The sequence below is a fragment of the Scleropages formosus genome, chromosome 4 (genome assembly GCF_900964775.1).
Source record: "Scleropages formosus chromosome 4, fSclFor1.1, whole genome shotgun sequence".
Classification (NCBI taxonomy): Eukaryota; Metazoa; Chordata; class Actinopteri; order Osteoglossiformes; family Osteoglossidae; genus Scleropages; species Scleropages formosus.
Window position 1 is genome coordinate 23,543,304 of NC_041809.1, and position 24,672 is coordinate 23,567,975.

At 43.8% G+C, this 24,672-nt stretch overlaps 2 protein-coding genes across 2 annotated transcripts; both read right to left on the bottom strand.

The window, feature by feature from the left end:
* Nucleotides 1-322: 322 nt before the first annotated feature.
* sod1 (superoxide dismutase 1, soluble) lies at nucleotides 323-3,374 on the bottom strand. Its single transcript, XM_029251373.1, has 5 exons — nucleotides 3,196-3,374; nucleotides 1,776-1,872; nucleotides 1,516-1,585; nucleotides 771-888; nucleotides 323-679 (listed from the first exon to the last, which is right to left on the bottom strand). The coding sequence occupies exons 1-5, from the start codon at nucleotides 3,259-3,261 to the stop codon at nucleotides 572-574; spliced, it is 459 nt and encodes a 152-aa protein (XP_029107206.1). The 5' UTR covers nucleotides 3,262-3,374; the 3' UTR covers nucleotides 323-571.
* Nucleotides 3,375-6,549: 3,175 nt separating this feature from the next.
* scaf4a (SR-related CTD-associated factor 4a) lies at nucleotides 6,550-24,672 on the bottom strand. Its single transcript, XM_029251372.1, has 20 exons — nucleotides 24,514-24,672; nucleotides 19,006-19,089; nucleotides 18,580-18,624; nucleotides 18,210-18,371; nucleotides 17,835-17,976; nucleotides 17,355-17,500; nucleotides 16,659-16,844; nucleotides 16,436-16,563; nucleotides 16,173-16,284; nucleotides 15,338-15,526; nucleotides 14,856-14,941; nucleotides 14,562-14,752; nucleotides 14,214-14,314; nucleotides 13,779-13,892; nucleotides 13,438-13,594; nucleotides 13,082-13,188; nucleotides 8,460-8,622; nucleotides 8,284-8,364; nucleotides 8,006-8,176; nucleotides 6,550-7,846 (listed from the first exon to the last, which is right to left on the bottom strand). Exons 1-20 carry the CDS (start codon nucleotides 24,541-24,543, stop codon nucleotides 6,975-6,977), a joined length of 3,267 nt encoding a protein of 1,088 aa, XP_029107205.1. The 5' UTR covers nucleotides 24,544-24,672; the 3' UTR covers nucleotides 6,550-6,974.

Sequence of the window (24,672 nt, forward strand, 5' to 3'; positions counted from 1 at the left end):
TGCCCATGCACGTCAGCAGTGCATGTCACTGTTTTGTAGCAGCAGCAGCAGATGCAAGGTCACCCTCTCAGGTCAGAAGCTGAAGACACGGAAAGGGATCATATCTCGCCTCTACTGCCCGAAAACACCGTACTCTGGCCGGTGAGGCACAGATGAACGTTCCAATATCGCCCTCTAGTGTTCAATTTTGATAACTGCGAGAAACGGACCCACTTGCCAAACTAGCATTCAAGTAGCAAAACCCATCCTGTCCTGGAAAACCATTTATTCTTTTAATTGGAGTTTATACTTGTCAAAAGGAAGGGAAAAAAAGGCAAACAACGTTGCAAACAACATTTTATTTTGCAGGGGCACCACTATCAAAAAGAAAACTGATTTTGATACAGAGATGAAACAAGGACAGCACAGTACAGAACTGATTTACTATTATTAGCCATTTATCTATAATATGGCTCATCTTCTGTAGGAAGGAAGGTGATGGAGCCTCAAGAAACAGAATGGAATTTTACAAGGGCACCCATACCGGCCTATGCCATGCCCTGTGGCATGTCCAGTACTCCTACAACGGTGGTTACGCAGCAATGCCTATCACACCGCAGGCAAGACGACCTCCAGCATTGCCCGTCAACTTACTCTCGTCGTTGCACCCTTTGCCCAAGTCATCTGCCTTCTCGTGGACCTGCAACAAGGAAAGACATGCTTACAAACTGGAGAACACGTGCAATGCAGTACACGGCGTAAAGGGAGTCACAAACGTATACTTCTCTCACCACCATTGTCCGTCCAATGATCGAGTTTGGTCCAAGCAGGGATATAACCTTGTCCTCAATGTTAATTTTGGCTATGTTGTCAGCTCCAGCAGTCACATTACCAAGGTCACCAACATGCCTAAGCAGTAAAAGCATGGCATTTTTACCAGGAATTTACACTTCCATGGTTCAGTTTACATACTTTTGACATTATCTAAGGTCTGAATGAACAGTAATGCAATTCTCTTTGCTAATAGAATTATACTGTAACTGAACACTTACTGCTGGCTGCAGCAATAAGCTTTATATAACCATTTGTAACTACTACATACAGCAAATACACACTAGCAGATTACATTTTAACAGTCCCCTGCACTGAACAGCAAAGCTCTGTTTAAATAGATCAGGAAAAGCAGATCTCCAGAATTCAATTCTGAACAAGAATTTTCATTCCCCATTTTAAATATCTGTATCCTGTTTGACAACCACATGCTCACCCAAGTCTGAAAAAACATTCCAGAATAAATGTTCCCTTTCTGTAAAGAACATTTATAAAATTCAGAATTCCCCTCCCACCCCCAAGGCAACAACAAGTTAGCCAAGTGGCAGAGTTCTCAGCAAGGACACCAGGAAGACTACCACACTTCTAGACACTACCTCGTTGCTTAAACGTATGGTGTTTGGTGTCACAAAACAAGCATTATGTTCTCTGTGACCTTAATGTGTCTGCTTACTTCAATAAATGGGGGACTAGACACTGCCTCACCTCTCTTCATCCGTGGGACCCCCGTGAGTTTTCTGGAAAGGATTGAAGTGTGGGCCGGCACTAATGCAGCCTGGTAAGGGGGGGGGGGGGGGTGGAATGCAAATATACCTTTGGTGACTTGACTTAGAAGAAATAACAACCACAAATGTATCTTTCTGAAGGCTGCGATTATATTTTAGATAAAAGTAGCACAGCAACATTTAATTTCAGTGTTGTCTGCACTTGGTTTTGAATTCTTTCAGGGGACACTGGCACCTCACCATTGGTGTTGTCCCCATAAACATGCACATGGAAACCATGGTCGCCTGGGGTGAGGCCCTTGATTTCACCGGTGACCTTCACAGGAGAGGACTCATTCTGCCAGAGGAAGCCACAATTAAGGTTTAAACAAACAAGCACTACAGCACTGACTGCCTCCCAGCAGTAGCAGGTCATTTGTGCATTACAGCAATGTACTGCAGGTAAAGGCTGGTGCTTCATAGTAGCTATATTTTTTAAAAAAATATTCATGCCAAGTTGCATCTCAAAATGTTCCATCAATGACACGTGTTAAACCTAATTTGTAACACCCTGGAAGCATTTGCCAGACAGTTCCTCTGATGTCCAGCCATGGTCCATGCGGTGTTCGCTTTGCGGGGCCGCACAGAAAACGCAACGCGAAGAAGCGCCATCTCCCCTCCAACGTGTGTGTAGCACACAAAACTAAAACGCCACACATTCGTCCAGTAAAGACCCCACCTCTTTGTGGGCTTTGCGAAGTCATTTCTGTTGAATCACTGAGCAACGGTAAATGAAGGGAAGTGTGCAAGTGTTACAACAGTATACCTCATCTTCAGTCACCGTCCCAGGCCACGCCCCCTCCCCCTTTTCCCGCGCTCCCGCACGCGACTAAGTACCTATTCGACAACAGACTCGCGTTTCGCGTCCACCAAGACTTTTCATTGTGTGCTAGCAGTAGCAGCTACAGGGCCGTTAGCGAGCAGTGTTCTCCTCCAGTGTCCAAGAGGCCTTTAACAGTCATGTAAAATCATAAATGCATCAATTAGTAATTACACACACACACACACACAGGCATGATGAGAAGCTGAACTGCTTACATTCGTTTATCGGCTGCCTCATCCTCGTCGTGTCAGGAGGAGGTGCAGCGCTACACACGATCCGTCCGATCGGATCGTTAGCGTACTAGTAGTGCAGTAGCGATTATGCCGACACGGGTTATGCAACACACCACACCTAAATGCATAGTTAACGACCCCGCGGGCTGAGCAGCCTGACGACAGTGTCCCTTCATTGCGGCTGTCGGGTTCGGCGCGCGGAACTCGGGAGTGCCGCCTCTCTACTACAGGCGTACTACCAACTGGATGACACGAGTTTCTGGATCGCAAATATAATATATATAATACGTGTGTGCACAGAGACTTGAATATAAAAAGTTCGCTTGAAATAACCTTGAATAATCATGTTACCATCACCTGGGAACTGTCCAAAGTACAACATATATTATATTATACGGCTTTTCGACCGAATCTGACGCAAAGTATAATTGAACTTGAGTCTCAAGTTCAACAGCGTAGTAGAGCCACTCAGTCTCTCAGCATTCAGGCCTGACTCAGCAGTAGCGCTAGATAAGTCAACAAACCGGCGGCTGCTCTTCCCAGGACAAGAATGTCACTGTTTTACCTCCTGCTCGAAGAACACAGTGCCCGTCACTTCCCCAGCGCCTCTGAGAACGCAAACTGCTTTCATTTCGCCTGCTTACTGAAGCCTGGAAACGCAGAAAACCAGGTACGCGGCTGCTCAAACAACATTAGTACTGGGCGAAAAGTCCTAGCCGGGGACACAACCAATCAGAGGCCAAGAAAAGTGTGCCCAACTGCACTGCGCAGACTCAGCTCTCTCCGCACGTGACCGCAATGACTTACTACGCAGACTCAGTCCGTCAATCATAGTTGACGAAGCTCTTGCTTTTACATTCAAATTAGTCCATTTATTCAGGTACTTTACACTAAGTGATAGTATAGCGTTCCACGAAACCGCAGATACACAACTGTATGAGCAACACACATCATGTCAATTATTGAGTTAATATGTGGAAATTTCAAGATAATCAAATAGACTGAGTTTCCCCGTCAAATGCCGTAAAGTGACCGACCCAGTTACGCGTTTCGTAACACAATAGTCCAAAGTCTGGATATCAGTGTTTCCAGAAACGTACGAGTCATGCAACAAAGTACTCTCTACTGTCAACGAGGGGCTTATTGTTATTATTAACAACCTTTATTTGGCCTACAATAGCACATAAGCAACTTTTGCAATGACAAAGATTAATAGAGCAGCAGCTTGTTTGCACTGGGTGATTGAGGGTTGTCTTTGAGGCACTGTAGCAGTGCAGGGATTCGAACTTGGAACCTTCAGGCTGCAGGGTGACGGCATTAACCGCTGCCAGTGGGCAACACAATTCAAGCTAAACGTAAAACGTCACTGGAGTCATTAAGCCAAAAAAATAAACGAGGGATATATCTTTTCAAAGAAGTTTTTTAGTATAGAACACACACACACACACACGCATTTTCAGAACCGCTTGTCCCATACAGGTCACGGGGAACCGGAGCCTACCCGGCAACTCAGGGCGTAAGGCTGGAGGGGGAGGGGACACACCTAGGACGGGACGCCTGCCTGCAGCAAGGCACCCCAAGCGGGATTCGAACCCCAGACCCACCAGAGAGGAGGACCCAGTCCAACCCACTGCGCCACCGCACCCCCCGTAAGTGATATAATGAGGAGAAATAAAAATTCTTTAACACGTGACTACGGTTAGATGATTTTTGGTACTGTGAAAATACACCCTGTTTTCAGAAGGTATACTATTCAACCTAACTTGTACAGATTTGTTTGACAAAGTCATCTTGTGGACCACCGCCTAGCTTGCTCAAAAAACCCGAAACAGACCGTCTTTATAACCTTCACGAACAGAAGAAGGTCAAAGGCCAGATGCACGGTGCTTCACATGGGAAATCTCTGTCACAGGCAGTCCAGCTGAATCTGAAATTTTCAGTCTTGTTTGTTCTGCTGCTGCCAGAGTAAATCCCAATTTAAAAAACATTTACATTTACTGGTCTGCATGGGTTTGACAGGTGCTTGTTACAAGCAAAACAGTTAATAAAAACAAAGGCTGCTTGAGATCATACAGCATAAAATGTAACACAAAGCAAATCACATGAGTTTGCAATGAGCAAATTAGTTACGGATCCGAGGTACAGAAAACCAAAAAACTGCACATGGTCGATTACCACCTATGACACTTCTTATTTTTGATGCCAGTAGCTTTGTTCTTGACTCCTGTCACTGTTACCTGGAGCAAAAAAGCCAAGTTCAGGCCTTTGATTTGAAACGGCAAACCTCACACTGCAATAGTACGCAGGTCGATCACTTACAATGTTTTACTTCCAATATTTGTGTCAAAGCAGAGGCACTGGAACAAGTCACAATCGTGAGCCTTTCTTTCGGTCTACTGTTGCTATTGTTCTGGAGAGTATTTTGGCCATTTGTATCTGTAGACTACACTGTAAAATTTTTTCGAGAATGTATGAAATGACTATGAAAGAGAAAACCATATTTAGTAATATCTAACATGTAACGTCCACTATATAGTGAGGTAACAAGGTGCCAGGTATTGGAGGACAAAAAATATTACCGGCAATACTAAGCGAAGTTACGCATCACTACTGGGGGACACATTAGGATTGCTTGACCCCCCACGTTATGTCTATGCCACTAGCACAGAAAGCATAAGAAATTTTGAACTGTTATGGGCCACATCGTTTTCTTGCGAAGGATAAAAAGCTTTTTTTTTGTACACAAAATTTGTAAAAATAACTTTCTCAGACAAAAGCATGCTTGAGACTAGCATTGTGCTATATCGTTCTGAATTCAGATTTGTACTTGACCACTTGAAAGAAAAAAAAACCTGCCCAAGACACTGAAACTTTTTTGTCTACTGATTTGTGTGACACAAGAATACCTCATTCACTGTCATCTGATGTGAAATCCTTGAAGCTGTCTTGTACATTCAGGCACATCTAATTTGCCCCATTATTTGAGCATCCCTCCCAGTATTATGTATAACTCCATTGAGTGCTGCTGCTAATCTTTTTGGTCCTCTCAACACCTGACAAGTTATGCTACTACTATGGGAGGATAATCTTTAGAGGATCCATGCGCACAATATCATACTACACAAAGGGCAAATCAAGAGTCAGTTCAATTTTATTACCCCTTTGTGTTTACGTCACTCTTAACTGAGAGCTCAAAACATGAAAATTGTCTTCCAAATCCGTACAGTTGTAGCCACTTCAGCCTTGGCAGTGACACATATTCTATCATGGAAGGCCGCTGCCTTTGCGTAGGACCGATAGATATTTGCTTAGCTAAGGAAGGGTATGAAATGTCGTAGCATGCTTAGGTTTTACATTTGTTTCATTTGTCCTTTTATGTAGACATATGGTTGTATTTATGTTTTGGACTATCATTGTATTAAAGTGTTTTTGCATAGTAAATTACAATAAACTTATTTAGCCACATTGCTCCATTTTGGTTTTTTGCAAGCACTGTCCAGGTAGGTACATCATACAGTAAAAAAAAATTTAAAAAGCTCTTCCAGCATAAATCGTGAAAACGGATAATTTTTGTGCTGTGCTTAACTATGCATTTATTGCCAGTTTGGTATGATATAAACAAACCTATTTGTTACTGGTATTTCAGCAGTAGCCGTAAAAACTTTTGAAGTCCTTCTGCAGGGCTTGAACCGTTCATTTTCTCAAATGTCTACTTTTGTTTTTCTACTGAATAATTAAAAGCATTTACATATTTACCGATGAAAACACTTGTTTCTACCAAACCACTCAACTGATTCTTTTATCACAACTATTTCTTCCACTATATAATCACTGTTACTTAAGCAGTGATTAAATAATAAATTAGTAGGATTTTTTCCAGGAAGGAAAGCACTCCATATCGCAATAATGAATGACACACTTGGTACGAAAATAGTTTATTAAAAACAAATCCCTAAAGCTCAAATGTTGGAGGAGATTTATTCATGATTTTTAACTTAAAAATTATAGAAACATCTCATTTACTATGCGTTGTAAACATTTAAAGTTAAAAAACGTTATCGCAAAAGGGCCTTCTTTTCTTTTTTTTAGTCAATTTGGTTCTATTATTTCATTTAAACACAAAGGGGTATGAACAAAACGCTTCCCCCAAAAAACTACAAATAGGTGTTGAATAGCACAAGCATATTTACAGCATTTTTATCTTCTGGTTTTTTCTTACAACATTCAAGCTCAAAAGTGGGACACTGGTTTACAGGGCAGTGGTCTGTGTCTGCCAGAGTTTTATGTTCTGTTACAGTATTCTTTTCCGTTATGTGTACACAAGAAGCATGTTTCCTGTTGCCTCTAGGACTCTGCTTCCTGGGGTTTTTCTGCAGGTTCAGTTGATACTGGGGCCACTGAGGCCACCAGATCCGCAGTCACTTCTGTGGACGGGGCTAAAGGCTCTGGACCTGGCAGCCCTTCAGACTCTGGCTGGGTCAGTTCTTTGTCAGAGTTTGCAGGGGCATCAGTGCTATTGGAGTCACGGTAACGGTCGGCACCATCCACCTCGTCCACTTTTTCGCGGCGGTCATCCCTGTCCCAACGAGTGCTCCTCTCCCGTGTTCCAGGCTCCCGGTCCCTGTGCCCGCTGGCACGCCGACCCCGGTCCTCCACTTCCCTCCCTCGTTCATGCTCTGGGCTGCGCCCCCAGTCCCTGCGGTCTCGCTCCCACCCACCTCGCTGCTCAAACTCTTCATGTCGGTTGGCAAAGCGCTCTCGTCCTTCTGGTCTCTCTCCACTGCGCCCTTCGCTACCACTGCCGCCACTGCCATAAGGAGGCCGACGGCCCCCAAAACGCTCCTGTTCCCTGTCCCGCCCGAACCCAGGCCGCTCGCTTCTAAATGGCCTGCCTTCCCGGTCGTCAGGCACCTCTGGGCCCCTGGGACCCCCTGGGCGTATGAAGGGGGGCCCATGGGGGGGGAAGGGTCCCCTGATGGGGTGGGGTGGTGGTATGCCATAACCCCCAGGTGGAGGTTCTCGATGCATCATCTGGGGAGGGCCCCTGTGCATCATCTGCGGAGGCATAGGTGGCATGTTGGGCCGTGGAGGGTGCAGAGGGAAGCGCTGCATGTGAGGGGGTGGGACTCCTGGGGGGCGTTGCAGGGGAATCATGCCAGGCCTGGCACCCAGAAGTCCACCTGATGGTGGACCTGCTGGAGCACCCACCTGATTACCTGCAAAAGCAAAAACAAACAACACATTGCTCACTGTAACCCTCTTTAGAATGTGATGAAGATAGGATAAGAAGTTAAATTAAACTTATGCAACAATTGTGTCACATCAAAATACCAGAGGATGAGCTTTTCGCTGACTATTATTGGTGAAATGCTCACCCATTCCGGCGATTGGCTGAGGCACGGATCCTGGCAGGCTAGACGCCTGGCTCATCCCTGGGACAGAGCCATACAACTTGGAGCCATCAACAGCATCTCCAGTGTTCCTGGTTCCCACGGTACTGGAAGGGTCCTTGGAGGGCTCTTCGGCTGAACTGCCAGGCACAGTTGCTGGATTGGTATGGAAAGAAAAAAAAATAAATCATACAATCATGTAAATATGCATCACATACTATTGATCATTATAAAACTGAATTTATAGCACAGTCTGTACTTACAAGAAGGCATGTTAACAGATGAAGCAGGTGGAGGGGGTCCTGTGGAACCCATGGGGGGCATGGCACTAGGTGGAAGGAATCCTTAAAAGGGTCAAGATATGTAATATGTTAGTGACGTGCCACACAAAGGTGCAAAACTGTGATCACAAGCTGGTTCAGCAAGCACGTGTCAGCACCTGGAGGCATCTGCATAGGGTTGAATCCGGGACGCATGAAGGGTGGTGGGGGAGGTGGGGGCACTCCTGGTGGGAAGGCGGGGGGTGGAAGCCCCATGTGTGTGGGAAAGGATGGAGGCTGAAGGCTTCCTACAGTTCCCATGGACTGGACACTAGGCTGTACCTGGAAAACAAAGACAATACCTTGGAATCAATGCAGTTCTGAATGACAGAAGTTGTCCTGTATAAAAACCCTAGGAAAGCTGAATTCAGTCAAGAAAGGAAAGCAAGAACATTTTCTTTATCTCAACTGAAAGAGTTCAACCCTGGGGCAAATTAGAATTATACAGAACCCACACTGCAGTCATCAGATCAAATGGGATGTTCCTTTCTTGTCTTGCTCATGTTCATGCAAAACGATGTTCCTTTCTTGTCTTGCTCATGTTCATGCAAAACGATGTGTGTATGTGAACACAAAGCATACATATGCATGCTACCATATTTTTAAAATGTTATTTCTTGCCAAAGCAGTGTAAAATAAGCAAAGTAGCCATGAAGATGCAGACATGTTAGATATGTTGTCAGATGATACCTTTGCTTTCTCCCAAGTCCTTACCAGGCCAAGAAAATGAATGCAAGTGAACAGAACAAAAATATGGCACATGCTGCAATATAGCTCCACCAACTGACACATTCTAATTAAGGCTTCCACTTTGTTTCAAAAATAGCTGAAAATGATGCTTCCTACATCATGCACACAAATTGAAACGCATTCATTTACTTATATGACAATAAACCTCAAGGCTTTAAAGCACATCAGGTCATTTAAAAAAAAAAATTCAAAAGCTTTTGTTCTCCTCCGGAATGAACCAACCAACAGACAACATAACCATATTGCAACCTTGAATAGCTGTAAGGAACCGTTAAGTTGCTTCAGCAAAGATCCTGTTCGGTGAAACGTTGCAGTTCGCAATACCCACCTAAAGTGTTTTGGTCTCTCCGGCTTTGAATAGCTTGTTCCTTCGAAGTGAGTAGTGTCTTTTTCCAATGTAGTTAGTAAGTGTCTCACATATATGGAATCAATCAAGCAGCAAGAAGGCACTGACAATGAAATCATCCGAGTAATAAAACTGGCTTAAGGGATGAGCTGTATGTCAGAAGTGCAAAAATTATGGATATGCAATGTTTGAGTGTGATACTATAGGAATGAGAAACCTAATTCTGCCATTCACCATTTCAAAACGGGCAAAGCCAGGTGCAGATGGTCCACTACATATGGCCGACATAGCCGCTGCTACTGAGATATAATTTCTCACGGCACACCACCACCTCTAATCGTCTCAATTCCTTAAGTGTACTTTGTCCCTCACACTGCTGAAATTCATGCACTTACCTTTTGTGAAATATTGATAGAAATTTTTAATTTACGGCAAGTCTTCTTTCATTAGCAATCTGTATGAAATTATATTGGGCCAGGGAGGTGGTTATGTCAATTATATGGACTGTGACTCTCAGCCTGTCTATTGCTGGGGTTTGGTCATGGATATTGAACTTCAGGAGGAGCTTAAATGCAATGTTCCAGCCATACAAGTCACCTTTTCCGTACTATGCCCAGGTTTAGTGAGTCATTAACTTCACTCAAAAGTATAGTCAAAAGCAGTTCAATTACACATGCTGTGGTAGCCTTTCATAGAGCCAGTAGTCAGTACAAGATGACAGTCCTGTGTGGTTTCAGTAACACTGCCAAAAGGGTGCCAGTCTTGCATGAGATGACAGGCCCGGACTTCGAAGGCATCTTCTGTGAAGCATTCTGGGCAACCCCTAACCCCATACTGTTAAGACTGCCAACAGAAAGGAGGGGACTGAAATGCAACCTCTGTTGGGCTTGGGAGCACTCACCTCCAAAAGATCTTCTGGGAAATGGATGATTGATATTACATTTTGATACAATTCATGACATTTCTGCTCAGGGATGGGCATTTAAAATAAGTACGCTGTTTTGTCCAAGTACTGTAGGCTCTGAGTTTCCCTTTACAAAGCACAAACCTTCAGCTGATTCTCTCATGAATTCTGGTGATGTTCTGAATTTATTACAATGGGAACAACATTAACTTGCATAATTCTCAACAGTAACAAAAATGAGGATTGCCCAAGAGTTGTGAAGAGCTAGAAGGAAAAAGGTTCAAAATGAAAAGAGCATCCTTTGAACTGTTTGTTCACATAATATGGAATGGAATCATTTCCCTGGCAAGGCACCATTAAACCCAACTAGCCTGAACTTATGAAAGAATGTACATGTGTCAGATTATATAAATTCTAAATATCAAAAGCCAGCCCTAATTATTTCTTTTAATGTTGAAAGGCCATTCAACCAGGTAGAAATAAATTCATTCTGGAGATGTTAAAATTCAGTTACAATTTGGCCCAGTTATAACTGACGTAATTAAACTGTCATGCTTCAACACTATGGTAACAGTTAACACAAGCAACGAAATTTTGTGTAAGAGACTTGGAGATTGTCACTCTTCTCCATTATGTACACTAACAATTGAATCTTTACCTGAAGCTGTGAGGAGTGACAAAGACATATGAGGTATAAGGAAAGAACAGTCATCACACATCCCTCTACACCACTGATGAATTATTATAAGTGAAAAACCCCCAAAATATCAGTTCCAACAGTCAAAGTTGATGTCTCAGTGTAAACTATGCTATAAAATTAATCTGCCACAGGCTTTGGCAAGGCAACTCACTGCCCCTTCTAGCTGGTGTTATACCTTTCAACCAGCACAATCTGTCTGTGGACACTTCAGAATCTTTATTACTCCTGGACCTCAATTAGCTGCTTAATGCCAACTTCTCACCACTGACTAAGAAGGTTAAAAGTGACCTGGCTGCAAGGGATTCCTTGGTCATTTCACCATTTGAAAGAATTAACGTAATTAGGATGAATCTACTACCTTGTTTTCTTTATTACAAAATCTAAATCTTTTCAGCCATTTGTCAGCTGACTTCCATAAATATCCTGATGTCTACATTCATCTGGAACAACAACAACCCAAAACATTGCTTTCCAAGCATTCCCAATCTAGAGAGAGCAATGAGGGCCCTTGCAACAAATATGGAAATTTATTACTGGCCTTGAGAAATTAAGCACAGGATTGGTTAGTTCCAGGTTAGACAGGAGTCATGGAAGGTCAGTGCAAAGTAAATTTCCTGCTAACCGAGACTTTTAAGATCTTTACATTTTATTCAGAAATTCCACAGAATGCAGTCTTTACCCAGAAAGTTCTTTTATTCCACATGCCCCTAGCTTGGAGAGAGAGACAGACACCTGGGTATCTCAACTGGATTATCATCATGGTCTCCAATTACTCTTAACCCAGAGCTCCCGTTGACAGTTAAGGCACACAGACTTCAGAGAGATGGACGGTGAAAATTGGTGGTGAATGCATCTTACTTAGATACTAATCACATGGTTAAAAGTGGAAAACCAGCTCATCCCTGTAGACATCTTCGGGGGGGGGGGGGGGACTCTTCATTATATACAAACATCAGTACTTATTGTTATGATGTAGTGAGACATGGGAGCATAACTTTGACTTGTCTTCTTTCAGTAATAACAGGCTTCATACACATGCAAAGTTTTCCTCTCTTTGCACTTCACAAAGTATTCAGGAACAAATTTTATGGAAATTCAAACAAATTATCTCACTTCTGTATGTCTTCATAGCATATATCCAGAGAAATCTCAGATATGTTTTCAATGCAAGCCCAGCCTGGACACCATGACATATCTATTCCGTAAATTTGCTTACTGGAATGGGTTCATTGAACTATTGAAAAAGTCTTTAATGAAGTTTGTTTAATCTATATACATGTTAAATGACTTTGCAATTTTTAAAAAATATGGAAGATATGATAATTCTTACACTCTTGGCAAGAAATAACTATTTTACTGTGGTCAACACCACAAGCTCACTCTAATGTGTTTGGCTTAAGAGTTTATCTGAAATCCAAGTTAACACCTGACCAAACCATAATTCTAATCAATTTCAGATCATTTGGTCACCTTTGCATCTTAGATAGTACTACATCACTACTTGCACAGAATAGTATCTTAGCTCTTGTGCTGCACTGATCCATCTCTTTATTCACTTTTTTTTTTCTTTGACACTATATTATGACTTACACTTTCATGATGCAATGTGAAGTGCATGCTTGTTTTCAAGGAAATGCATACATGTAATCTTTCCAGTATAGTTCGTCTTTTTGTGTTAAATTGTGTATTACTAGGAGAACCAGGTTATGTTTTTTACACATCATCTGAATCTCTAAGGAGTAATTTAAAGAACATTTGTGTGGTGATTGCTTCAAATAATCAAAAACAAGGAGAACACACAGGGCTGGACAATAAACCACTTCTATTTGTATTAAAATCAGGAAGTTTCGTGTCGTTAAAAGAAAAAGCCATACAAATAACAGATGCTCAACGAGACTGACTGTTTTGCATCCACGCAAAATGTGTGCAGTGTTAAATTCTCCTATGAAAGAAGTAGTGGGAAGGTCAAAGGACAAACAGTACACAGTGATCAGAGGTAGGTCATGTTTTGTGCATTTCCCCGATGTCTGGTGAACTTTACCTGGACGGCGCCAGAAGCCGGGTTCTCCTCAGCCTGTGCAGAGTCTGAGCGGCCATTCTGTGCCACCTCCTCTGGTTTATCCAAGTCATTCTGAGAGGTCTTCCATTCTATGGAGAGAGGGAACCACACACTGAGACAGATACCACCAAGCACGACACATAGAAGAAGTGCAATGCACAGGAAAACTCATACATCACTTACTCAATTTAACATTAAGACATCACGGGAATAATCAAAACCTGATTTACATGCCATGAATAACACCAATGTACCTCCAAACAACTACCACCATAGTTTAGTTAAACACAAATTAAAAGAAAGCAGAAGGTTGCAGTGTATGCCTAGCTGGCAGTCACCTGGACAAAGTGTTTCAGGGTCCAGCATGCCCCCCTGACAGAAGCTGTCCAAGTCATCGACCTTGACTTTGCTCCATGGGATATAGGTGACACCCAGTTCGATGTCCCAATATTGCTTGTACTCCGGCTTGATCCCTTTGTTCAAGGCCCATGCAATCTGACCAAGATATACGAGGTGGCGGGGAGTTCAGGAATTATATAACACTGTATTTTACACCAAACTACAGTATCTGTACCAAAAACTGATGCGGAGAACACTGAAAAGGTTTTACTTTAGCCAAATTGAGAAGTATGCCACTGCTACCCTAAACCTGTGTCATGCGGCAGCCAATTCAGCATACCTTAATGGCTTTCTGGTTCACTTTGAAGGATCCCCTGCTGAGTTTCTGTAGGGCACGAAAGGCGTCCTGTCTGTGGACCATCACAATATATGCACAACCCCGTGGGGGAATCATCTGCAGAAGACACAGGCAGAAAGAGGTGGCTATCATGATAGAAACCAGTGCTCAGCTGTGATTTCCAACTTGTCAGTTAGTCTGCTGACTTCGCCAGTTGCTCTCATTCGTACTTTTGTTACTAAAAACTGGTGCTTCAAGATGTCTTCAACATTAAAAACAAATAAAAATATTACTTTGTGAACACAACAAGGCCAAATTATTTTAGGATGCCACAATTATTTTGCAATTTACTTTTTTACAATTATTTTTCAATTTTAATTAAAACACCTGACAAGATGCTCTCAGTTGCTTCCCCAGTTTCCTGGCCCTAAAACTCACGTTGATCGACTCAATCTGCCCAAACTCCTCCAGCAGGCAGGCTACGTCCTGCTGCTGTGTCCGCTTGTCCAGCTGGCCCACCCACAGAGTTGTACTGCACACTGAGGAAGAGGAGGGTGGGGTGAGGAAATCTTTACATAGATGCTCATTGCCAAAGACCCTCTGCTGTTTAACAACAAGATACTATTATTTTGGACTGCCAGTATTACAGTTTTTAACATCTCAAAGGTAGATGCCACAGGCACATTAACTAACTGTAGTGAGCAATGGCCATCAGCAATGTTCTTTACAATTTCCGCAGAGGTCAAAGGAAGGCCAGATTAAACAAAACTAGCAACAGAAACATACCGCTAAGGGTCTCACTCTTGATATGGGGCAGCCCCTTTTGCCGCCGTTCTCTTTCCCGTTCCCTATCCCTCCGCTCCTGTGACCGAGAGCGGGGTGAGTGGCGTCGGCGGTCCCTGGACCGCGAACGTGATCGCCTGTGGCGAGACCTGCGATTGCGGGAGTTGGACCGGGAACGCCTTCTCTTTGGGGATCTAAAAACAAAAGAGGGCAACCAAATTACTTCTGAGACCATGAGTTTCATAACAAAGTCCTGTGTGTACTATGCCAGCTTTATTTTAAAAACCCATATCCCACCTGGAGCCTGAACGTGATCGAGATCTCCTGCCATCGGACCGGTGCTTTCCCTCCATTTGTGGGGGGTCTATTTCCATTGACACTTCCTGAAGGGTATAGAAGTGAAAACAAAGACACATTCAGTTCATCTAACTCCTCCCTCATTCTATACTGTAAACATACTGCTACTGCATACAACAAAATAAAAACGGAAAGGGGGGGCTGCATCTGCCAAATGCTCTGTATACTACGACAAAACGTTTCACAGGAAACAGAAAGGGATAGTACAGTATGGGACAGTGAATCAAGTCTGATAACTGACTCCATTTTAAAGAAACGGGGAAAAGAACCAAGACCTGTCAGGTGCCATGACGAACACTAAAACACCAGACATAACCACTACTGCTCCAGAGAACAAGACAGGTGCATGCACCATTTGTCAAGTCCTCTCCACATGCAAGGAGGCACTTAGAGCTGTTTGCATCAATGAAGGGAGCCCTCACCTGGGGCTGCTGGGCCATGTGTTGGGCATAGGCTTCATTCTGTGGAGGGTATCCCGCAGGGAAACCTGGTGGCAGGCCAGTTGCCTGCTGGGGTAGGAGAGTCTGACCCATCTGTGGCATCATCCCTGGGTACGACTGTGGGGGTATAAGACTATAGCCTTGGAGCTGCCCGTTAGGGGGTAGGGAAACCTGGAAGGGAAGGTGGTGGTGGGGGGACAGGCTTTATCTGGACAAAGAAAGCACTGCAAAGAGTTCCGATAGGATCTAAAACTTGAGATAAGCAACAGAAACAAAATGTCACTGCAAAGACCAATTTGGCATTACTTCAGGAAAAGGGTCCTGGGTGAAATTAGGCGGCACGGTGGCACAGTGAGTAGTGCTGCTGTCGCACAGCACCTGGGTGGTGCGAGCGAATGTGGGTTTGATCCCCGCTCGGTCAGTGTGGAGTTTGCATGATCTCCCTGCATCTGTGTGGGTTTCCTCCGGGTGTTCTGGTTTCCTCCCACAGTCCAAAGACATGCTGTTCAGGTTTCCCCATAGTGTGTGAGTGACACAGAGAGAGTGTTTCACTGATGTATGGATAAGTGACCCAGTTTAAGTCACCTTGGTGAATAAGGTGTGTGGGCTGATAACACTACATAGAGTTCATTGGAAGCAACTTTGAAGAGTCTGCTAAGTGAATAAATGGAAACGTAATGTAACTGCAAAACTTACTGACCAGATCATTTCAAAGTATCAAGTGAATTAATTTTATGGTCTTCTATAGAACCGCTGTACAATTTGCCAAAGACACATTAGCCTTCGGTAACACAGGACCACAGGTGTGTAGGGGTACCTGATGGGTGGGGTCCTGTGGCATTCCCAGCAATGGTCCCTGAAAGTGTTCCGTGTGGGGGTTCTGTGCAGCTAATTGTTGGTACACCGGCTGCTGCAGGGCCACGGGAAACCTGTTGGGGGAGGAATCAAAGTAAGGACAAGCTAACAAGACAGGAGTTTGAAAGAATTTACATAAGGTTTTAACATGCCAAATTATTTCTAAACACAAAGCAGTCCTGCGTACACAACACAGTAAAACAGATTTTAAAAATATGGACTCACACTTGGGGCACAGCAGAGACAGTTGTGGTTGAGGCTGTAGTAACAGAAGTGACAGTCGTCAATTCATCCTTTTTGGTGTCCTCGATGCCTTCGGGCTCGTCGTCATAGTCAAAGCGATCCAGAAGCTTCTGAAAGCAAAATACCCATTCGCATCATTAGACACAAATTCAAACACACCAGAACATCCTGTCCTGCCCATCCATATGAACCCACAGACACTCACCTTGTCAAAGGCAGCTTTCTGCACCACAGGCTGTGGACCAACTGGGGTGTGCTGGGTGAGTGAGGCATGCTGGGCAATCTGGGCAAGAGGAGCACTGGCAGCCTGGAGCTGGGCCATCATATTGTTCTCCAGTGCTGGGGACTGAGGCTTCCCTGGCTGCTGGAACGTCTGAAGCATCTGCTGAAGCTGGAGAGGAGTAGGGGTTGGAACAGCATGGAGACAAGCTAATGAACACACTACCTGAAAGTAAACAGGATTTCCTCACTATAAAATGTGGGATAACAGAAGAGGACCAAAACTCTAGCTGTTAAACTCTTGAGTAAAACCTTCAATTCCATTCTAAACTGTGACTAGTAAAATTAGCATATGACTCACTCACATGCTAAAGATAAATGACAGGATCAAAATGCCCCAAAACATTTATAAAAAGATGTTTGCACTGCCTTTTTGTTATGTTGTACTATCTGGTCATCATCCATATGGAAAAAAAGCATACCTATTCAAACTTTACACTGACAAAGCATTTTCAGACTTACCAAGATGACTTTTATGCTGTTACTCAAACTGAGCAGATTCAGGTGTGAAAGAAACCACATTTATATCAATGCTGAGATGAAGTCAATCGGTCTGAATTAAAGCGGCTCAAGTGACATTACTGCAAGTTTTCATTTGCCATATCATGGTGACAAAACTCACCTGCTGTCCTTGAGAAGACTGGAACAACTGTGCCACAGCAGCAAAGGCATCTGAGTTCTGCAGCTGTGGAACAGCTGCCACAATAGAGTTGGTAGGGACTGAGGGAAGAGGATCTGCGGGTGCCTTAACTGGAGTGGAGGGGGATCCTGCAGACACAGCAGAAGAGAAACAGATGAGAAAGTGTGAGGTTATGAACTGCTCCAATTCAATCATTTCTGAAATGTAAACTTGATTGGTTTTAAAATCTGATGTGGATCCTCGTAAACATGCTGCTCTTCTAGACGTTTCCTATCGAAACCAGGTTTCTCGAAGCGTGTTCTATGTGACCCCTTCAAAGACCTGCTGTTGCTAAGGTGTCTTTTGTGAATTAGTGATAACCAAAGATCCTAAAGATAACGAATATAAAAAGTTACATGTAAGAAAACCTAGACTGGACTTCTGTAAGAACACAGGTCAACCCAAGCAGCTGATAGGGCTTACCGCCATCTGGGCCTTCGTGGTCCACATCGGTCACTGGGGCGCTGCTGCTTGTACCAGCTGCCATGTCCAGTAGGGGCTGGATGACATCAATCTTAAATACCCCATTCTTCTGCCAAAGGTTCAGCACCCGTACAATCTTACTCTGCAAAGCACGATACCTGTATCTATTATATCTATTATTACTCTAACATCTATTTGATTTGCTAAAGGCAAGTCTCACTTGATACATATATGCAATTCTCAGTGACTTATGAGATGTCTTCTAGCTGGCTAATGCAATGCAGAAGTAATGCACAAAGAAACTGCAAGCCATTGGGGGAGCTATAAAACAGACAGCAGTGTTACATTGCTGGCATTTCCATTCTAGAAGCCTACCCTGTCTTCAGTGGGACACAAGCAGAGGTTCTCAAATGTCCCTGTGATGTTTTTTGTGAACCTGGGCCCAAATACATCTTTATCTGCCCCAAACTGATGTCGTGACTGTCGAACGATGGAGTCCACCACATAGAGCCCTGGAACTTTGTATTCTGGTTTGCACTGGGATGGGAAGGAAGTGAGAAAAAGGTTATAAGACTTAAACGGCTATCAAGGTAAAGAAAAAAAATATGAAGAAACCTGAGCAAACCAGAACATGAAGCAAGGCAGCCATTAAATTCCCCAATTTTGACAATCTCCTTTGCCATTCTGGTTCTCAGTCAGCCAAAGCAGGACCAAAAAACAAAAAAAAACAAAAGCATTCACCTACCTTTTTGATGAACTTTTCAACAATTTGGACAACATGCTTGTACAGCTGAAAGACAAATTTGTCACATTTGTAACTCATCTGTGTATATTATACATTATATATACTGTCACCAGACTCTGGCCAGTGTACTGCACTCATGTGTTCTACGTATTCTTTTTTTTTTTTTAAACAAAGTGCACTGCATGTTTTGTGTGGCACGGAGGCCCAAAGAGAAATAGAATTTCGTTATTCTGTACATGCAACTCACCTATAGGCAGAATGGCAATACAGTTGACTGATTTTGAACTTCTCACCAGAAACCTACACTTGCAGTGGCACCTAAAGTACACTGCCACAAACAGTCTGTTCCTACTCTACACTACAGGACAATTACAACAAAAACGTATTGCTAACAGTTTCCGGTTTGCTTCTATACTGCATCCTTACCTTTATAGCCTTTATAGCCGATTTTGTTATCGATATCATCTTTGCTCGAGAAATGGGAGGCTTCATGTCCATTAAGGAGAATAACTGTGAGGGAGAGAAAGAAATTAAGTCTTTAGGTCTTTAATTTAATCTGGGTTTTCTGTTAAATTTATTTGCTAACAAACTGAAGATCTGAAGGGTCAGTCTACTTCCCGATTTCCACACCAGTGCTCTCAAGTGTGTGGGAGTTACAGCACACACTGGATTGTGTCCAAGCAGCATTGAGTCAGACCCCCACAAGCCTGCCCCTTCCCTCCTACCACCACGTCAAGAGCTCAGCTGTCAGTCTTCCGGAGCATCGGACTCCAGAGAACAACCAAATACTTATTAGGCAGACCAGCCAAGATCAGTCCAATACCACCAGGCTGAAAACACACGGTTATATACTTGCAAAAAAAAAACCCAAATCAATAACTAAAGTATTCTGTGAGAAATTAATAGTCTAAACAAGAAAGCAAAGTAGCAACATGTAACATTTAGAAAACCAGTGCCATTTTTTTTAGTCTTTTCTGCAGTCTACACCTTAACCTACAACAAAAATAGCACCACAGAAGAAAGTAGCATCACTTGACCATTATCGTAATAGTCAGACACCCTATTCAAAAATTCATGGATTCCTGCACCTGACAAACTGCAGGACATATCTGATTTCTTATTTTGCATGTTTGAAATTTTTCGACATCCACATTTCCACTGATGTGTAACTTAACTCAGTTGGATACAACACAGAAACATGATGCACCTGTGATGCACCATAGTCCAAAGGGACCTATATGAGCTACAGCAGCTTGATACAGATTTTTTTGTTGTTCTTAGCCAGTTTTCTGCTGGTCTCCACTGGATGGGAAACTGCAAATACTTTGCAACAGTACACTAATCCATACTTTGACAGGCCAAGAAAGTTCTCTATCCAAGTATGAGGAGAGGCAGGAAAGCTACAATCTAGTGCAGGGGTGTCAAACTCAATTTCATCCCGGGCCACATCAACATTACGGTTGCTCTCAGGGCCGGTTGTAACTGTAAGACTATATGACTGTATCTACTCTTTTATTACATTGCATAATTACCTCTGCATTCGATTACTACTGGTTTTGGTAAAAACTCAATTAATACCTAGCTTTGAAAGTAGAAGCCCAGGACAAATAATGACAAAGTGTATTCAAGTATACAACAACTGTACAGTTTATTTAAAAAAATAAATGTGGTAACAAGAACACATGCTTGTGCTGTGAGCACACGCTCAGATTTCACTGTGATATTCTAAATTAAATTAATTCATGAAGTCAAGAAAAAAATCGTTACTTATACATCAAAGAACATTTCATTCATAAAATTTCACTTTACTGATGGACTTCTCCACCGCAGTGTAGATGTCCATGTTTTCGCTCCGTGCATGGCGACCACATCCAAGAGCTCCTCACTGACAGACAAGTCTGCCTTCACACCTCTTAAAAACATGGCTAGATGCGCCGTATCTATCAGTAATGTCAGTACTTTCGTCAACAGCTAACAAACGCCAGAAAACTGTGCGCTTCTTCAGCCAGCTTGTTTCCATTAAGTACAAACATGTATTTGCTTTCCCATCTCTCATTAAATAGCCTCCCCTCTGCATCAACTTTTCTTTTCTTCAACATGATGGGCCTATTCGTTTTTTTTTTTTTAACTAATCCTATCACTCCACTAATGCCACTGCAGGAAAAAACATATCCAGACACTGCCATCTACTGGCTAGATGCCTTCATCGCGCAGGCAATAAAATTGAGATGCATTTTCAGGTTGTGAAAATAAAATTTATAATAACAATAAAATAATTTCTAAGCTCTCGCGGGCCACATACAGTGAGGGGGCGGTCCGAATTTGGCCCGCAGGCCTTGAGTTTGACACCTGTGATCTAGTGGCTCAATCATGGTACATATTGAAATGGTGTAACTGCAAAGCTGACCCCCAGGGACTACTACTACTAGAGGACATTAAGACGTGCCTTCTTACAAAGTCTGGAGTACCAATCTGTTCACTGCACAAAGAACTTTACCTGGTGCATGTGCCCATTGTCTGTGGTGGCCACAGGCTATATACATCCAGTCCCAAGTTATCCAGTTAACCTTAAGGGGTCACCCATACATACACATACACTGAGAACCCGCTAAACTAAGCTAGTCAGAAGCTTCTCAACTCACGGTTGTGCATGACTGGGGCTGCTCCAGCAGCAGGTTCTTTGCACTGCACTGGACAGCACCCTTCACTGTGAATCTCATCAGGCAAGATAAAGAGTACCTGTGAAGCCCTGAGGTCACTGGCCAGAGGTATAGTAGAAGAAAGCAACTGCAGTAAAGTCTTATGGCAGGTTCAATGAAAAGAGGGGATCCATGGAGTCTTTGGTGGAATGAAATTGAGTTCCAGCTGAGATTGAGAGTACATAAGGGGACACAACTGCAAAATGCATGACGTCTCCTCTCAAAGCAAAGGGGGACAGAGAGCACGACCTACTTATGTCTAGAGTAAAAGTGAACTGGTCAGGCTGCAGGAAACATTTGTCTCAGCAAAAAAGGTTTTACTGAAAGCTGCTCAGATGGGCCACAAATTCAACTTCTCCCCAAACTATCTGAACCATTTCAGCAGAATGCCAGGAGTACTGAAGGATTTCATGTTGAAGGGAGAGCACCCTTTCTGTCTACATACAGCACAGACGGGATATCTTTGGAGCTTCCTCTTGAACCAAGCTACCTTAGGGAACAACAGGAGACAGTCACTCACACACGTGCTCAGAATTCAGCAACGCGCTCCCCGTCAGCTGTAGTACTTTAACAAAAGATAGACTTTTGATGGAAATGTTGCATCTTAAAATTACAGCTAAGGAATCTTAATGACATTGCTGTACCCTTGGACAATGCATGTGACAAACTGTTTTATTCAGAGCTATATCCAGCAGGGTGATGAGGCAACAGCTCGAAGTAAAATAAGTCTACGCAAGTGGCTGATAGTGAAAAATGTCAATAAAGAGGGTCACAGTAGGAACTTGAGTAGCCCTTTATGGAGACGTTTTAAAACCATTAGTACCAACGGAAAACACTGGTGGTCCCACAGAAGGTCACTTAGAGTTACAGTGGACACCTAATGGTCAGCACTGAAGAAAAATGCTGTCTCAAATCTTGATCTGCATTTCCATACTGTGGAGATTAATGGTCTGTGGCTTGTATTGTTTACATTTATTCATTCAGCAGACACTTTTCTCCAAAGCAACGTAGATCTCAGTGAAATTTGTAACTTGTCGAGTTTACACTTGCCTGTTGTGGTTCTACAGATTCGCAGACATCCTAAGCCCGGTTTCTCAAGCAGACGGTGTAGCCCAGAACCTGCCGTCCTTTCTTTCACATTGCCACGGGCTACCATATCGTTGACCTATTTCTGTTATTTGTGCGCAACAGTGAATGGCTGCTTCCATTTAATTTAACTAATCATAATTTGTCTTCAAACCAATACTTTTTTCAGGTGAGAAACTAAGAAAGCAGCTATTTAAAGCTTGCTTCTTTTAAATAGACTTTTCCATTCCAATTGTATACAGAGGGTGAACAAAATATTTCAACCAATATTTTTCAGAGGGATAGCTAAGCTGTCTAACATAAACCACAGTTCACACTGTACTCTTCATCTGGCATAAAATTGGATACTCTGAATTTGCAACAACGAAAAACCATTGAAGATATTGCAGTATTTAGAAGCATCACCTTGCAATCTATAGGATCCTGGTGTGAATCCCCTTCCTACTGTTATACCCTTGATCAAAGTATTTACCCAGAGCTGATACGGAAGGTGTATACTGCTGTATAAATTCTAAAGCTGTAGAAGTAAAGCTGATTCTTTAACACTAAGTTCCAAAGACATCAAAGAAATTAAGGTAATTATTATTAACAACAACAACAACAACAACAATAATAAATGGATTAACTGACACTTGGTTGTCAACTGAATACAAATGAGAACCAAATTAAGAAATGACCGTTGCCAATTATATCACAGACAGGACATCCATGACTCAGTTTGGCCTGCATGCAGAAAGACCCTATCAACAACACCCATAAGTCCATGCAAGCAGCTTCATGTGGGTTTGGACCCAAAGCAGACAAGAGATTTCAGCCTAAGGGAAGTGCAGCAGAGAATGGCGCAAAAGTGCAGAATCTAGTGAGCCACACAGTGTGCACGTCATCCACGTTACCTCATCTTCGTCCACCTGTGTTCATTCATAAAATACCTTCGCTCGATACAACAATGTTGAATGTTAAGGATTTACCAGTCAGGGGGTTTCAGAAGACCACAAGATTATGAAGATACCTCATCCCAATCAAAAGACTCCATTTAATTTTAAAACAAATCAACTCTATAACTCTGTGAAAAGTCTGATCAGGCGAGGGGTGTAACAATTTTTCAGGTACTGAGGGGACCATAAATTATTAATACTACAGCTGAGTTCTGCAGAAGCTTGGGGGGAGGGGGCACATCACGCTTACTTGGGGGCTTGTGCCCCCTCCCCCCAAGTAACACCTAGGGATCGGACACATTTCTATATACTATAGCCAAGTGAAAATGTAATGAATATGAAAATGTAAAGAACGTTAAGTGAACTGTACAGACAAACGCAGAGCTAGGAACTAAGTTTGACAGTATCATGGCGGGGCTGCGCTGAAGAGCGCGCCCCCGCTAAACGTTTCCTCTTAGAGACGCTCACTCAGTCGCTGTGCCGCGCGCGGCTGTGTGGCCAGTTTAGCCGCGCTGTCAGCACCGCTCGTGCCGAGGAAGCGCGCCCATTCTCTCCGTAGGGGCCGCGGCCACGCGGGAGGCGCACGGGGGGCAGCGCGCCGCCACGAAACACCCCCGGTCAATCGGGGTCCCTGAGTGAAGGGGAAGCACACGTGATGAACATGGACAGTCAGTGTCTCTCTCCACTCGTGACTAAAAAGTTGACTAACTGGTTTAGTAGTTGCCTTGGAAACGGCTCAAAAGTTGAACCGTCCAGCCTCAGCGCGCGCTGCTCGTCCCCGAGCTGCAAGTCCTCCTGCTGCTCCGAGTGCACGGGTCGAGCTCGTGCCCATACGCCGAGGACACGCTGCATTCACTTCCACGTTCCCGCTGAAAGGGGGGAGCCGCCCGGCGGCCGGTTACACCCACAGCGAGCTCGGCTAGCCGACCAGGCTGCAGGCTGCAGCGCGCCGCGTCGGCCAGGGCTGCGGGACCGCGCCTTGCGCCGCGTCGCGCTCGCTCACTGGAATCACAGACCGGCTCCCTGTATGTTGAAGGCGCTTTATTTCGGCCTTCGTCAAAAAAAACACGCCATTGAGGTGCCTTCCTAGAGCGCGGCCTGGACTCGGGCTCCTCTCCGCGGCCTGCGCGCACACACAGACGCAGAGGACTCTGCTCAGGCATTGCACACGGTCAACTCCCAGCCTCCTGGCCACAAAAAAGACAGCGACTTACCTCCTGGTTGAACGCGTTGACGGCATCCATGGTCTCCCGCCTCGGCGACTTCTCCCTTTACCGTCCGACACGAGGTTATGCGCAGTGTTTATCCCCGGACAGGCCGGTCTAACATGTCCGCTTCCAGCAGTCCTCGGCAGCAGACGGTCGGCGGGTACG

Excerpts from the sequence above, each read along its gene's own strand:
- sod1 (XM_029251373.1), bottom strand. The coding sequence starts at position 3,261 with ATGAAAGCAGTTTGCGTTCTCAGAGGCGCTGGGGAAGTGACGGGCACT. Across the intron at positions 1,586-1,775 it reads TTATGGGGACAACACCAATG|GCTGCATTAGTGCCGGCCCA; the intron begins GTGAGGTGCCAG and ends CCCCCTTACCAG. Across the intron at positions 680-770 it reads TCATTGGACGGACAATGGTG|GTCCACGAGAAGGCAGATGA; the intron begins GTGAGAGAAGTA and ends TCCTTGTTGCAG.
- scaf4a (XM_029251372.1), bottom strand. The coding sequence starts at position 24,543 with ATGGATGCCGTCAACGCGTTCAACCAGGAG. Across the intron at positions 8,365-8,459 it reads CCCTATGCAGATGCCTCCAG|GATTCCTTCCACCTAGTGCC; the intron begins GTGCTGACACGT and ends GACCCTTTTAAG. Across the intron at positions 7,847-8,005 it reads TCAGCCAATCGCCGGAATGG|GTAATCAGGTGGGTGCTCCA; the intron begins GTGAGCATTTCA and ends TTGCTTTTGCAG.